General features: G+C 50.3%; 3 protein-coding genes across 5 annotated transcripts; 1 reads left to right on the forward strand and 2 right to left on the reverse strand.

The window, feature by feature from the left end:
* Positions 1–4: 4 nt before the first annotated feature.
* Positions 5–8183, reverse strand: LOC117654499. Of its 2 annotated transcripts, none has more exons than XM_034401178.1 (5): positions 8031–8183; positions 6071–6209; positions 4034–4075; positions 1688–1860; positions 5–1557 (listed from the first exon to the last, which is right to left on the reverse strand). In XM_034401178.1, the coding sequence occupies exons 2-5, from the start codon at positions 6204–6206 to the stop codon at positions 1090–1092; spliced, it is 819 nt and encodes a 272-aa protein (XP_034257069.1). In that variant the 5' UTR covers positions 6207–6209; positions 8031–8183; the 3' UTR covers positions 5–1089. The 2 variants fall into 2 exon arrangements, with proteins under 2 accessions (XP_034257069.1, XP_034257062.1); XM_034401171.1 differs by lacking the exon at positions 8031–8183 and adding an exon at positions 6611–6643.
* An 844-nt stretch (positions 8184–9027) lies between these two features.
* On the forward strand, positions 9028–11945 carry LOC117641415 (TBC1 domain family member 19). The gene is made up of 14 exons (XM_034378711.1): positions 9028–9190; positions 9263–9373; positions 9457–9648; positions 9729–9867; positions 9940–10027; positions 10108–10165; positions 10261–10378; positions 10440–10552; positions 10646–10720; positions 10838–10900; positions 10977–11139; positions 11209–11410; positions 11486–11672; positions 11752–11945. Exons 1-14 carry the CDS (start codon positions 9173–9175, stop codon positions 11818–11820), a joined length of 1596 nt encoding a protein of 531 aa, XP_034234602.1. The 5' UTR covers positions 9028–9172; the 3' UTR covers positions 11821–11945.
* Positions 11946–12029: 84 nt separating this feature from the next.
* Positions 12030–15418, reverse strand: LOC117641402 (peroxisomal carnitine O-octanoyltransferase). Of its 2 annotated transcripts, none has more exons than XM_034378692.1 (12): positions 15261–15418; positions 14696–14953; positions 14486–14611; positions 14185–14368; positions 13901–14106; positions 13596–13814; positions 13310–13501; positions 13097–13227; positions 12903–13023; positions 12649–12821; positions 12426–12545; positions 12030–12344 (listed from the first exon to the last, which is right to left on the reverse strand). In XM_034378692.1, the coding sequence occupies exons 2-12, from the start codon at positions 14945–14947 to the stop codon at positions 12203–12205; spliced, it is 1866 nt and encodes a 621-aa protein (XP_034234583.1). In that variant the 5' UTR covers positions 14948–14953; positions 15261–15418; the 3' UTR covers positions 12030–12202. The 2 variants fall into 2 exon arrangements, with proteins under 2 accessions (XP_034234583.1, XP_034234591.1); XM_034378700.1 differs by having other exon boundaries at positions 15188–15418.

The raw sequence follows: 15418 nt of genomic DNA on the forward strand, positions 1-15418 counted from the left end.
TCACTCTTCAACATGGGATTTTATTAAATGCAACAAATAATTAATTGTCTTCTAGCTGCTTATGTGGAATCTTACCTATCATGTTTTGAACACAGGCAGCACTTAATGTTGGCATGGACAGTAATTGTGCTCAGTCTGCTGCATTCAGAGCAAAATGCATGTAATATCTTCACAACCAAATACAAGGAGTGCGTGAACAACAATAACAGGAATACTGGCTATTAACACATTCTTAGATGAGGGAAAAATCTTGATGGCAGGATAGTTTGCTGTGTGCTGATTCTGTTCCACACAACAAAAACATGATAAGGTGGGAAAGAATTGTTTTTCCCAGTAGTATTTCATCTTATTTACTAATATCACAATGACCTTGCATGCTGGTCTCCTTGCGCAATTATATCTAAAATTAAAAACGAGTTTCTTTTGAACATCCGAAATTGCAATAAGAGCAATAGTCCTGGATTAATACTTTTATCAATATCAACAAGTACAGAAAATAATCATTGAACAAATAAAATTATCATTCACTTGACAAAGTAAGGCCACGCGCAAAACTGTCCAAAAGGCATCGAGAGTCTCTCGGGTGCGGGTAACGACGCGTCAATTTTTTTCCGGCCGGTTGCGCAGAGGCTGCGTTAGGTCGGAGTGTCTTGCTGACTCGAAACTCGAACCGCTAGAGGTCTGCATAGGCCTAGCAGCGCTGATGATGATAGCTTTAGACTGATCGGGCCGAGACCCCGCGCTGGTTAGGCAAATCTGGCAACGCGCGCGGCGTGCTGATTGCCTGTTCACGAAGCTAATGATGACCACTGCTCCCCGGACTAGGGGAAAACACCACTTTGAGCAAGACTAGTTACACCTGTGATTTCTAATACATAACTATTGCTATAAAAATATCAGACTTTTAGCTCTATTCCACCAACTCGATGACGTGCCTACTGCTGATTCCAGAATTCAGCCGACCTCAACATGTTGAACATGCTTCGGAACTAATGGAAGGGCAGATTCGACTAAATGGCATAAATAGAGTTTTCAGTGAAACTGAGATTTGAACAACAATACTGCAACAAACCAAACTCAAGAGGCCCCTCAGAAGCTGCTCTCCATCCTGGGCCCGTTGTTCAAGTCGTTGAGCGCGTAGTGGTTGGCGCGGAGCTGGGTCACGGCGCCTGGCAGCGTGACCACGGCGTCGAGCACGGCGTCCATGGCCTTGCCGTGCGCGGGGTGCGCGGTGCCGGAGCCCGCGCTGGGCGGCAGCGGCGAGCTGGACGGCGACAGCCCGGGGTTGTCGTAGGCGGCGTAGTCCAGCGTCGAGTCCTCGGAGGGGTGGCGCGCCGGCGGCGGGGGCGGCATCGCCGGCAGCGCGGCCATGCCGAAGGGCAGCGTCATCCCGGTGGGCGAGGGCTGCGTGCACTGCGTGGCGGCCAGCGTGCTGGTCGTGCCGTGCAGCCGCTCCGACTCGGACACGCTGCCCGACACCGTGTGCACCGTGTGCACCGAGCTGTTGAGGTCGCGCCCGATGTCCGGCATGCTGTGCTTGTTGTTGTTGGTGGACATCTGTGGGGGACAAACGGAGGGCGGGGTCAAAACTTGGCAGGCCGGGAGAGCTACAGTTCAAAAATAGAGCAGCCAAAGTTTTGAGGGAATCTATCTTAACACAACATGTGAGTCGCGGTCCTGATCGTACCTTGGCTTTCATGTCCGGGGTGGTCTCGACGTCCACCCTAGAGTGCAGGAAGTTGAGCAGCCTCCTCGGCCGCCGCAGCACGTAGTGGTACGCGAGTCCGACCACTGCCAGCACCACGAGGATGGCCAGCACGGAGAGGCCGAGCCCGGCCCAGCCGAGGACTCGCGCCGTGCCTGAGGGAGAACAGAGAACACAGCGAGGTGCTGAATTTAGGCGGATTTGGGCATTCGAGAGGACTGGGGCCGCAGGGGAAAGGTCAGCCCGCCGCCCGCCGAAAAAAAAAATCGGTCCATCGTGTGTGGAAGGACACAACAATAATGGGAAGGGCCGGAAAAAGAAACGACGAATGATTTATGCCCGAAAGGTGGGATGGGGGATGAGCGAAAACAATCCATACTCCATTCCAAGACTTTTGAGACCCAGCCACACCACCCGCCACCCGATGGCCCGGTCCGCCTCGCCTTTTTCTGATGCCAGTGTGCCCCAAACCACCCCGAGACAAAAAGGTTCCAGACGGTCCGAAAACTAAACTCCTCGCATCTCGGCCCTTCCCTCCCATCCCCCCTTCCCCTCCGCCCGGCTGCAGCTTGTCCACAGAACCTGTCCGCCGGAGCCGGAGACACCGGAGCCGGTTCGTCCTTTTTCCTTTCGCACCGACGAGCTGAACCGGTACGAGAAGGGAAGGGGTTGAACGCGGATGAGTCACCACGCCCTACGCGCTACCGCTAACACTTCGGCGTCTCCAGACTCCGCGAGCCAGGCTCGTTTCCCAGGACGCTCTGACGTCACGATGCGCGCTGCGCCCCGCCAAGACTTGGCAAGTAGCCGCCGACGCAGCCTCAGAGAGAGGCGAGAAAACCACCGGATCCCTGCTTATCAAGGCCCGCGGTCCGCGCTCGCCGGTCATAGGCGGTAACACAGTGACGAGGCAGCGGCGTAAGTCACCAAAATAAGCCGGCCAGTCAGAGCACGGCGAGCACGCCGGTTCGAAGAGGCCGTCGCGGATTGGTTTCGTCAAACGTGCAAACGCCTTCTTCGTGACGCTGCTGCTGCTTGTCTTTTCGACGTGAAGCCCCCACCGCCGTCACTCCATTCAAAGGCTGCTCGGTCTCAGGCGCCAGGCCTGGGCCTGGCCTGTGAGTGCGAGCCGTGCACTATGCGCTGCTGGCGCGGTGCTGGCGCGGTATGAGGCGACACGGCACGCCCGGCGTCGCGGCCGGGACCTACTGGTACAAGTACAACACCTCGCTCACGCCGCATTCCCTCGGCGCGCTGCTCGGGCACGTCGCCCGCAACGGCGCTACACGGCAACTAACTATTGCTACGGGAAAAGAAATTGAAGACAAATATCGGGGCTCCACAGTCACTTTTTCTCCCACTGTAGGGAGGGAAGGCCACCTCGTTGACTTCGATGGGTCACTAGAACCGCGACCGGTATTTACGCTTACTATTTATGTTTGGAGGACGGTAAGAAAGAGCATCTGAAAACAACGCACGCGGCATGGAATTGGGGGCCGATGTCCGCTTCCTCGTTGAAATGCAAATGCACCGGAGTCAGTGGTAGTTCTGTTGGAGTCACCAATTGGTTGGCCGGTGGCCGATAACAAGTGCCAACCAGGTGCTGCCGGCCGGGGCCTCCGACGTGCAGGGGCCGGCTGGCGGCTGGGCGACAGGGCCTCGCCGCGCACCGCGGCACCGCGGCAGCGCGCTGGATGACTCATCGGCCTCTACGCCGCGCCGCGCACCGCCACGGCGCCGTGCCGCGCTGTGCCGAGCGCCGAGCGCCCCACTCGCATCGCGCCGGGCATCGGGCCGCCGACGGTGGGGCCGTGGGCCCGGCGGCGTGGCGGCGCGCGGCGCGGCGAGGTCACCAGTCCAGCGAGCTCCAGCTCCAGACCAGACAGACGAGCAGCCGGAGCGGCCGGCCACAGCGGCGGGCCAAGCGGCGCCAAACGCATGGCGTGGAAACGTGGCACAACTTGAGCCCCTAACGAGAACTGTGACAGACTAAAGACGCCGAAATCGGTTCGTGCTACCCTTCTGCCGCGGCATGCCGGGGGAACGGCCTGCCCTGCCACGCGCATTATCTGCGCTTCCTTTTCCGACTTCCGAGGATATGAAATTAGTCCCGCTGGGGCACATGCACCTGGGGCCCGGCGGCCTGGCTCTCCACTTGCGTGGAGCATCGGGCCGTGACCGCACGCCGGACTGGACGAGCTGGACGGACAGTGTCTGGGAGACAGCAACGCGCGAGGCGCTTCCAAGGGCCTGCCGACGGCCACGGCCAGGAACACGGCCTTGACGGCGTGGCCCCGACTCTCCTGCCGCGGTGGCCCTTTCACTTACCATCGACGGAGTATGTCGTCTTCAGCTGCTCGTACAAGTATTCTGCAACAGGGACAAAAGACGGTCAGGTCGGTTGACTTTGGAGTCAAACGCGGCGGTGGTTCGCGGGTTCAAGTCCTGTGGAGGGATTCTTTTTTCACGCGCCGGGTGACACGGTGAAGGCCGAAGGGCCGTCTGCTCCGTTTCGCAACGTTGCGCGGGCTGTGCTGGGCTGGGGGTGAACCAGGGTGAGCGTGGCGGGGAAGTCCCAGTGCCGGCAGTCCCGGCGCTTCGATTGGCGCTTCGCGGTTCGCGGCCTCGCGCCCCTCGCGCTGCCGCGCCGAACCGACCGAACCGAACCGACAGGCAGGCCGACACCTGTTGAGGAATCGACCGTGCACCGCGCGGGGGAGTGGGACGAGTAGGTTATTCAGGTTATCCGGGTGAAGCCACACGCGTTATCGGGGTGTTCATGGCTCAGTCCCACTCGCACTCTCGGGGCGTGCCCTAGGACAGCGGTTCTCAACCTTTCACGGCTCGCGACCCCAAATTTGTAGCCAAAAATTTCCGCGACCCCCAGGAAAAGTTTCGCGACCCCACGGGACCCCTCCTTTAGCATGCCACTGCGTCTGATCCGAGGCGGGCATTTTGCTCCCTCAACGGGCAATTGGTCTTTGGACCTTCCTTTAGCATGCCTCTGTTACGGAGTGCGATTATCAGTCTTAGTTTGGGAGCAGTATTGTCTCAAAGTTGGCCAAAACGCTCAGAAATGTCTTTAAAAAATCATGTTTTGGGTCGATTTTAAGCAGCCACTGCGTCTGATCCAAGGCGGGCATTTTGCTCCCTCAACGGGCAATTGGTCTTTGGACCTTCCTTTAGCATGCCTCTGTTACGGAGTGCGATTATCAGTCTTAGTTTGGGAGCAGTATTGTCTCAAAGTTGGCCAAAACGCTCAGAAATGTCTTTAAAAAATCATGTTTTGGGTCGATTTTAAGCAGCCACTGCGTCTGATCCGAGGCGGGCATTTTGCTCCCTCAACGGGCAATTGTTCTTTGGACCTTCCTTTAGCATGCCTCTGTTACGGAATGCGATTATCAGTCTTAGTTTGGGAGCAGTATTGTCTCAAAGTTGACCAAAACAGGCACAACGATTTTTCAAAGACATTTCTGAGCGTTTCGGCCAACTTTGAGACAATACTGCTCCCAAACTAAGACTGATAATCACACTCCGTAACAAAGGCATGCTAAAAGAAGGTCCAAAGACCAATTGCCCGTTGAAGGAGGACGAAATACCGCCTCGGGTCAGACGCAGTGGCTGCTTAAAATAGGCCCAAAACACGATTTTTCAAAGACATTTCTGACCGTTTTGGTAAACTTTGAGACAATACTGCTCCCAAACTAAGACTGATAATCACACTCCGTAACAAAGGCATGCTAAAGGAAGGTTCAAAGACCAATTGCCGGTTGAGGGAGCAAAATGCCCGCCTCGGATCAGACGCAGTGGCTGCTTAAAATCGGCCCAAAACACGACCCCAACTACCTCGCCGCGACCCCTTAAAATTTTTTCGCGACCCCACTTGGGGTCGCGACCCTAAGGTTGAGAACCACTGCCCTAGGACCCGAGGGGTGCGAGAGAGTCACAGCGACGTGGAGCCGCACGCACCGCGTCCATCTCTCGCGCGCGCCTCCCCCGCCTCTCAATGCTCCATGATTGCTTTGCCAAATCATCGGCCATTCTTTCCCTCCCCTTCCCCTCCTCCGCGGTGCATCGAATCACCACCCCCACCCGCCCCAACCCCACCCCTCGTGGCGGCAGCCTCGGCCGATGCCCCCCTGCGGCCTGGCGGCTTGCGCGGCTTGCGCGCGCCACGCCGGCCCGCGGCACCGCGACGCCCGTTCCCATGACGACGCCGGTGTTGGTCTCTTATAGTGGCGCGGCGCGGGGCGCGGGGATCGAGGGAGGTAGGGGGAAAGGGAGGCCAACCCAAGCCGAGGAGGTGGACTCGGTTCATTATACTTCCCGCCCTTCAAGTACTTGAACACAGCGAGGACTACTCACCCCGGCACAGGTCGTGGCACAGCGCGGGCTCGTACTGGCTGGGGCGCGCGGCGTCGCAGATGGTGGCGCACGCCTTGCAGGTGTTGGACGCCTCATGGCAGTAGGACAGCGGCGGGCAGGGCCGGCCGCACGCCATTACCTGGAACACGACGAGCAGGGCGAGCACCCCGTCAGTCAAGAGCCGCCATCCCCCGCGACGCCGCGCCGCCGACGCGCGAGAAGTTTGTTGTTCGACTCCAGGAAGTCGCGCGGCCTCTATTTCTAGCCGATGATGACGAGTGTTTGTTTGCGGGGCCTTCGGGCCGGAGAGCCGAATCAAGTCAAGGCCCCTGGCCGCCCTGGCCAAACCGGTCGTGTCGCTCCTCTCCTCGCTCCCCCGCGTCTCCTTTGCCTTTCCTAGCCGGGCCGCGGAGGTCCGCGTCGAGCGCGGCGGCCATACGCCATGCCAGGAGCCAGCAAGCAGCCTCGGCCAGGATTTCGCTTCGAGACAGAGACACACAACTCGAGGGCGCGAAGGCTCAAGACTCGCTCATTACTGACCCGGGGTAAATAGGCCATCGATTTAGAAAGGCTGGCGTTGGCGCGGGACACACGCACCGCGGGAAAAAGGGGGGGGGGAGAATGTTGCCGCCCCCTCATTATTGCACCCGCGCCTCGGAGAGAACAGACAACAGCAAGTTGTCATTCAATATTGGGATCGAAAAAGAAATAAGAATTCAGAGAGGCATAAGCGCGCGCGCTAGCTGCCGATCCGAAGATCTCTCACTAACTCCCAGCTGAATTAAACTGTCTCTCGCGAGCGAGTGTCTGTACTTGCTCGGCGAGGCAAGGCACGGCCCACGGCGCAAGGCGCTTGCTCCGTTGTTCGCGTCGCACCGTTTGCACGGCTCAGCGCACTATCAATGGCGCGGTGCGGCGGGGCGGCGTGTGCCGCCAGCAAATATGACTTTGATACGCTTTATGTGCTCGATGCCTTGCATAACGAAGCGGCTCGGGATGCGAAGAGGAGGGGGGGGAGAAGCACAGCGCGGGTACCACGGTTCACCACAGGTACCCCTCCCCTGTCCTTTACCGCGGCCCCGCACCGGAAGTGGCCGCAACAATAATTAGCGACGCGTCGTCCGAACCGGAACAAAATTCGACCGAATTCATCGCGACAGCAACGCGCGCGTGGGTGAACCACAGCGGAGAAGAGGAGCGGCACCCTGTCGCGTTGATCCCTGATCCAAGAAGAGGGAGTAGAGACCGCAGCAGTTCTGCTGTATCAGACGACTTGAAGAAAATTCAATGAACCCCGGAATGTTTATTATCTCAAGAAGTCCTAAGATTCAAACCCTTTAAATCCAGTAGGGTATATTTTTTCCAGTCGCGGGCGCGCGGCTTATGCTTTTACGCATCGCGGCGGCTGCCTGCCCATGTCGGTCGGTTTTCGCGGCTGCGGAGGCGATTTCGTTGCGCAACGACAGTCTGGCAATCAGGCTCCATTTGGGAGGAGGCGGCGGCGCGGTCCGAGCACACCGAGCAGCCATGCACTTTGTACGCGCTCAGAGCCCCCCTCCCCCCTCCCCCCGGACGCTTGCCTAGCGCATTCATTCACACACGCCCACGCACACACACCAACACCAACACACGCACACATCGAACCAACTGAAACGATTGGGAGAGCGGCGGGCAAATGGACAATGTGTCAATTTGTCACTATCACCTATTATGGAAGGAGCGAAATGACTTTGACGTGTCAACCGATTCGACAAGACAAATCTCCGCAAATCTCTGACGGGTCAATGTCATTCGACGCCGTGCCGCTCTATGATCGGAGTGGTCAACGGCTGACTGCAATAACATCCAGGACGAATTTCGGCCGCGGTGCGGCAATCTGCAGACTTTGGGGCCGGAGTCTGCCGGCCGTCGGAGGCAGAGGGAAGTCGAGGGAAGTCGAGGGAGGCGCGCGAAGGCGTACCTCGACGGGGACGAGCTTGGTCGTCGTGGACTTGACAGCATGTCGACTTCGGGCACCTGGAGGCGCGGGGCGCGGCGCGCGCGGGCCGTGGCGTGCTGTGGGCGCGGACTCTACGGACTCGGACGCGGACGGACGGCTTCGACGCGCACCTGCACTGGCGGCCCTGGCGGCGCGGTGGACGGGCTCAGACTGCCGGAACGCGGCCGCGGCACGCGGCGGGACGAGGTACGAGGTGAGAGCCGGGCAGGGGGCGGGGGGCGGGGGCCGCACGAGGGGCACACGGGCCTTCCACCTCCACGGCCTCCACCGCCGCGGCCGCACCGCGCACCTAGCAGGAACAGGCTCCTCCGCAGCTAGAGCCCTCCGTGATCCGAGTGTCTCCCGGATGTATCGCCGTCTCTGTCGCGATCGCGCGGCGCAGTGGGCGCCAGAGCGAGAGGGACGCAATCGGTGCGCTTAGCCTGGCTTTGCCGTGGAGGTGGGCAAGGTGGGCAAGGTGGGGGAGTACCTGGTGGGTGGGGGCACTCGACTGGAACTTGTGGCGGCAACCCGCCGCCCTGCAACGCCACGTCTGCCCCGCAAAGCAATTTGGTCGCAGTTGGGGAATCGAACATCAAGTTCAGTTAGCGACGGTATAAAAGTCAAAGAATTGACGGATGAACAGCTTTTAAACAGAGAGGGAGTGAGACAGGCTGTACTACAGAGCACTTCTCCACAGCTGCTTTCATGGAAGTTTGAATTTTCGCGGGGTATACCATGCAGTGTCACCATGTGTGGTCGCGTAAGAAACAATAGGTTGACGATTCGTTGCCCTTTTTCCAAGAAAGAAACTGGAAAGTACACCGGTGAAGAGACAAGAATGTTTAGTTTTTGTCAGAAACAAAATTGGGCGTCACGGGCGAGAGGAAAGGGGGGGGGGGAGGGAAGTACGGTCAGGGTGACCAACATTTGATCGATCGTTAAGCGTCGTAATAAAACTACTTGCTGCCCTACAAAGCGTTCTGGACAAACGATTCCTCTTTGTCACCCTCCTTAAAAAGCACTTTATTTTGGAGTTCATTCGAAAATATTTCTATAACATAAGCGAGGAGTGATAAAATTTTTCTAGTTGCAGGACAGCAGGCGCCACGGTAGCGGAAACGATGTTGGCTACGCTGAAAGTAAACAAACTTTTGAAAGCGTCAATCAGTGTCAAAAAGTGTCTGACTGTTAGAACGATTATTTTATCCTAGGTTCTCACGATGGACGACATGAAAGACAAAAGTATCCATTTCACTGCCCAAAAGCTTTCAGAGGACATACAAAACATGAAGATTTACCAAGCTTTTTATACAGAAATTCAGGTGAGAACATATCAATAACCTTGGCTCCTGGATCCATTGCTCATACCAATTTTGTGAAAGTGCACTTAATTTTTCTGTAACAGAAACTTGTATCATCACCAAGTGTAAGAAAAGATGATTTCAAAACAACATTATTGGAATCCATGAAGAAAACTGGTATGGAGACAGAACTACGTAACACGGTTTTTCATTGGGTTCGATCTCATAATAACAGAGATTCAGATGGTATCACCTCTATTGTCAGGGAACCCTTGACATACTTACGTAAGGCTCAGGTGAATTTCTACAAACCCTAATTTTGGTCCTTATTGGCTTCTATTGTTTATTGCTAACTACTATTATTTTTGCTTGATAGCTGCAATGGGAAAAACGTATTCATAAGTCCCTGAATTCCATGTGTGGGGAACTTGGAGTACCTTTAGCTCGTTTGAGACAAACAACAGATAAGGAAGAATTGGATGAGAAGTGGACAGAACTCAGCACCTATGACATTGGTATATTGAGAAAGTACTTTGAAGATTTAAATATCTAAAATGATGTTCATTTTCATGAATTTTTCTCCCCAGACCTGAGCCAGTATAGACCCGTTTATGCTCCAAAAGATTTTCTAGAAGTTCTTCTGTTGATTCGGAGTCCTAATTATCGTGTCATGGAGTGAGTTAGTTTATTTTGTTATGAATAAGTAGTTTGCATAGCCTGTGTAGAACTTCTCTTAACGATCTGGTTTCTTTCAGTGATGGTGTTTGGGACTTTACTCAGATACCATTGAAAGTTAAGAGCATCACAGAATTAGTACGTTGAGTTAGACCATGATATATAAGTATTTAAATAATAAGACCAAGGGAAGAAGCTTTACCTTCTGTATTAACAGTGGCCTGTTTTTCCAGAGGGGTCTTTATCAAGAGCTCTCACGGGGAGAGGCTCTACTGGGTGTAAATCCATACATGGCCTCCTCTGGGAGTTATCCCACATTGGAAGCAGAACGCACCACTCTTGGAGAAAAAGGTAAAGTGACAATCAAAAAATGGATTTAGATTAAGATTTTATAAATTTCCTCTGTGTCCAGTTCTCCTCTCCAATCAAGCACCAGTTGCTCAAGAGTTTTTAAAACGAGGCTCTCCCCGATGCCTTAGGGGTCGCCTGTGGGCCCAGGTTTTAGGTTCAGCAGTAAAACAAACTGTGAGTCATTTATTTCTTCCTAATACATATGACTGAATTCTATCATTTTTTTTTGGTGCTGAAAATTATTTGTTGGAATTTATCTTTCTTTAGCACAGAGAGTACTTTGCTGAGCTCAAACACCTAGTTCTTCAGCATGACCTGATGGTTGATAAGTTGATAATAAAAGTAAGTTTCGATTTTAAAACCAGCATCTGTATGTTTTCACATCTAAAGAGCCATCTAAAGATGAGGGAAAAAAGAAAAAAAAACTTTGACTTGGATTTTAATTTTTTCTGCTTTTAGGATGTTCAGCTGACTGCTTCAAATGATGATCAATATTTTGTCTTTGAGGATGTCTTGTATCAAGTATGTATTTCTTAAAGTTAAAGGTACCAATGTGTTGTGTTCCTTGTGAGTATTGTTTCAATGATACAATTTTCAGGTGATGCTATGCTTTTCTCGAGACACAGAAATTCTTTCAGTGTTTAATCATAGTTCAGCTAGTCCAATAAATGCTGTTTTGAAAAGTAAGGCGCCATCACTGGAAAACACTGTTATTTACCCTCCAAGTGGTGTCATTCCTTTCCACGGTTTCACAATGTATGGTAAGTTTCTTTTGGATGTTATTCAATTATCTTTTTCTCTGGCCTTACTTAACTAATTAAATTATACAGCTACCCCATTTTGCTACCTGTATGATGATCCGGTAGCACTTTATCACACACTTCGTGCTTTCTACATGCGATATTGGTTCCGATTGCATGAAGTCTCTTCTCATCCGCAAGGGCTGCTAGCACTTTGTATTTTGTTTGAGAGGTTGTTGCAAAGACATGAACCCCAGCTTTGGATGCACTTTAAGTTAATGAATGTGCAACCGTAAGTTTCATTTCGGAATTAATATTACTGAAGTAAATTTTACTGAAGTAAACAAAATGTAATCTCACCCCTCAGGATCAGAGTTGTTTTCAAGTGGCTCATGCGCAGTTTCTCAGGTCACCTGCCTCCAGAGCAGTTACTATTACTGTGGGACCTTGTGCTTGCTTACGATTCATTGGAAATACAAGCCTTGTTAGCGGTAGCTATTTTAAGTTTTCGAAGAGAGAACCTTTTACAAGTGAACAATCAACAAAATGTAGAGGTAAGGAAAATTGCTATTAATGAGACTTCAAAACAAAAATAAGTACTTAAAAATCGTATTTTTATTTACTCTTTATCAGGCTGTTCTAGCTGATTTATCATCAATTGCCGTTATGCCACTGCTGCAGCTCACCTTAATGAGAGACTGATTGATACTAAAGGAATGAAACAAAGGCACTTGCCACATCTGTTCACCCTTCCCACTCATCAGGTGCTGATCCAAAGTAGTCTAAATGTGGTGTTGTCAGTCTTGTAATAAAAGCTTCTTGATCATCACTAACAACACGTCTACAGTTAACTTAAAACCACCTCTCCCAATAACATGGATATAAAATACAAAAAATAAATTCAACAAAAATAGGTAGAGAACAATTAAAAATTGAGAAAATATCGTTGAGCACTCCTTACAACAATCTTATAAAAAATATATGGCTATTTGTTATGGCTTGTCAACATAATACTCTCTGCGCTGCTTCATTATCACATAATCACACATCTGAGCCATAAGAATACCTACTACGTATTTTTATGCTAAAGATTAGCTTTAGGCTTTTCTCCTCTTGCAAATTCAATAAGGTCTCTTATTGTGTAGAAACTTTCACACAGGTGATTGAAGTATTTAGAGGCACTTGTCTCTGCACTGTCACGCATGACAGATATGGTCAAATATATACTGAAAATAAATCAATCAATTAGCTTGCTACTTTGGTAAGTTCCCTTGAATCATCATGCAGAAGCAGAAATAATATACAACCTGTCCGAGTCCATATTGTAGAAAATGCCATAGCCATCCAGGCACATAGGGACAACTCCACCTCCTACCGGGGTGTAGCCTACCAAGCTTGTGGAAAGGATGAAGTTGCCACCACCACCACTGTGTTTCAATGAAATAATTAGATTAGTTCAATTCATATAGGGTATATCTTTTGGTTTTTAAAATTATGACATTTAAATTCTTTTTAACTTTCATTACTCACCTCTTGGCGTATGAAGCATCTCTGAACAATTCAGGAATTGGCATTTTATTTTCCTCTGCCACACAGTAGAGTCCAAATAGATGACGATCACACCCATTGGCTTCACGGGCTTCTTTCATCAAATCGTCATGTCTCTTTACAGCTATTTGCAAGAGTCGAACTTTCTCCTCAATCTGCAGGATAGGACAAAAAAAAAATATTTCAGTCTCTTTTTTCCCCCCTGATTTGCATTGTTTGCTAGATCCATTCCGTACCGGAGTTGAACTAAGCATGGCTTGAGCCCACTTAGCAAGCTCTTTAGTGCACACTCTCAGTGTCTCAGTTCTTCCATTGTAAAAAGCTCTAGTTGTAGCAGTTTCATAACATGGTGCGAATCTAAAATAGAAATCTTATTTAGTTACACATGTAAATTAAATGAAAATCATTACTAATGCAATGCTGAACTTACTTCTTGTGCAAACGGTAATATGTCAGCTGCAAGGCCATCTGGACAAATGTATCAGGATGGATACGTTTTTTCACCAGGAGGGATTTTCCAAAACCAGTAAACTTCTCTCTAATCACAATAACTTTCTGTCTCTGTAAAAACATAAAATAATGTGAGTTAATTATTATAAAGACAGTTAGTTCTTAAGAAATTACAGATTCTGACTATATTTACGGTAATGTTTTGTCTCAGAGTCGCTTGCTGTAATTCCTCTTTCATACTGGAATTTAGAATGAAGTTCAACTCTCGAGGAGGTGATAGTTCACGGATAGTTTTTGGTCCAGTCCATACACCCTTGTTTTCAATTATGCATTGATATGTATAAAAGCTATTTGTTACACTTATCATTCCATCAAATGCAGTGTGCTGAAAAAGTAAAACACAAAATAAATGTTGATGTTTCAATGTCCTTTTTGTTCCTTTCAAATTTTACAAAGCAATAAAATAAATAAAAACTTACTTCAGCTAATCCACCAGATTGACCATTACCAAAAAATGCAATATGTAGTGATTTATCTACCCACAAATTGTTGTAGTCTCCTGTCAGAGATCTCATAATAACTTCACTTGGGGTATTGGGCTCAAAATCTGGTTCTAATGTAAGCAAAAACATTGCAGATTCAATAAGATGCAGATAGTGAGCATTTTCACCACTGATTTGCCTCAGATGTGCATTGTTCTGGAGTAACATGAAGTATTTAGTTACTTTAAGAGTCAAAAGTTAAACCAGCAAAAATAATTTTAGACTTAGTTCTTGGAATGTACCTTGGCCCAGGTGTCTCTGTCATCACATGTCAATCGAGCAATGCCCTGTCCGGGTGTTTTGGAAGCCTCGTCAACAATTCTTTGGAGCTGGCTCTCCCACTCCAAAGGGTTTAGAATCGATCCAGTAGTTTCATCCACAGCATCAACAAGGAAAATGTGACCATTACAGGCAACCATAACATGTGATGGGCAGGTGCCCTCCTTTTCTGTAAACAAAAAATTTTGTTTGATCCCTCAAAATATCTTATCTATTTTCTCCATGCAAGGGAACTTGTTACACTAACCAGTTTTAAAGTGAGTGTCCAGTCGATCTCTTCCAGGAAGGGGAATTCTGCAGCAGTTAAAAAGTCTTCGCCACTGTGTCATGCTAAAGAAGGTCTTGCCATCTGCACTTCGATTTGGAGCCAGACGTTCAGATCTCAGGAGGGTCCACATTTCAACAGTATAGTACAGATACAAAGAAGCATACTGAAAAGAGAAAAGTCATTTTTTTACCTTCAGAAAGTGCCAGAAAAATTGAACATGCAGAGACAGCAGTGTAATCAATAAATAGATCAGATGAGCAATTTTTCCAACCACACTTACCTTCAGCATGTACCCTGGCTTGAACGTCCAGACTCTACTTAAATCAGACACACCAGACATACTGCAAAATGGCACAAGCGCCCATCTATTTTCAAGGTATGCCTTCTCTAACCACCATTTATCAACCTATTGCACCACAGAAAAAAAATTATTTAGAGGAGTTAGAAGAAACAAAATATCAAGAACTCAATTATTAGTGCCGAAGTTTACCCAATTTTTCTCTATCTTCGCTTTAGCTTCCAGTTTCTCTTGTAAGAGTTTGCCTTCCCCCTTTTCAAATTTCTTTACGATTTCTTGGGTGTTTGCAAACTCAGCATCCGAGACAAAAGGCCGAACTGAGTCGACATATCGTTCCAGTGTATGGCGCAGCGATGGCAGAGGAAGAGGTGGCAGCTTCTCATCTTCCGAGAATGTCCGCAGGGGATCCTCAGGGGACAAGCGCATTGCCCCTGCGATAGACATTTTATTCTGCAATCATTCAAAAAATACAAAGGCATTTTAATTTTGAAATCCCATGGAAACAGAAGATTTTTGTGGCAATGTTATTCAGGCTAACACCTGGACAGTCTAGTACTCAATATGAAACCTGGAACTGAAATAGTACAACCCGAGATAGACAATAATAGAGAAGTCATAACCCGTGTCACAACCCAGGCGATAAAAGGCGAAGATGGCTGAGTGTGAGAATTGCAATTTACATACGTCAGGCGGAGAGGTTAGAGACGCGATCAGTGCACTGAGTGCGGCGGGCGGCGTACGCGACACTGTGACAAACCTGCTGCAAGCTGTCCCGTCCGGGTTCACGGAGTCGACGGCGAAGCCTGGCGCGGGGGGGACTGGGACTTTGACTCCATTCTTTCTTGCCCGGGCCCGCGGCCAGTGGCCACCACTCTCACTTCTGTTTACAACAGGCGGGCCAGCTGACTCCGCTCC

This window comes from Thrips palmi, unplaced genomic scaffold (genome assembly GCF_012932325.1).
Source record: "Thrips palmi isolate BJ-2018 unplaced genomic scaffold, TpBJ-2018v1 HiC_scaffold_1, whole genome shotgun sequence".
NCBI lineage: Eukaryota > Metazoa > Arthropoda > Insecta > Thysanoptera > Thripidae > Thrips > Thrips palmi.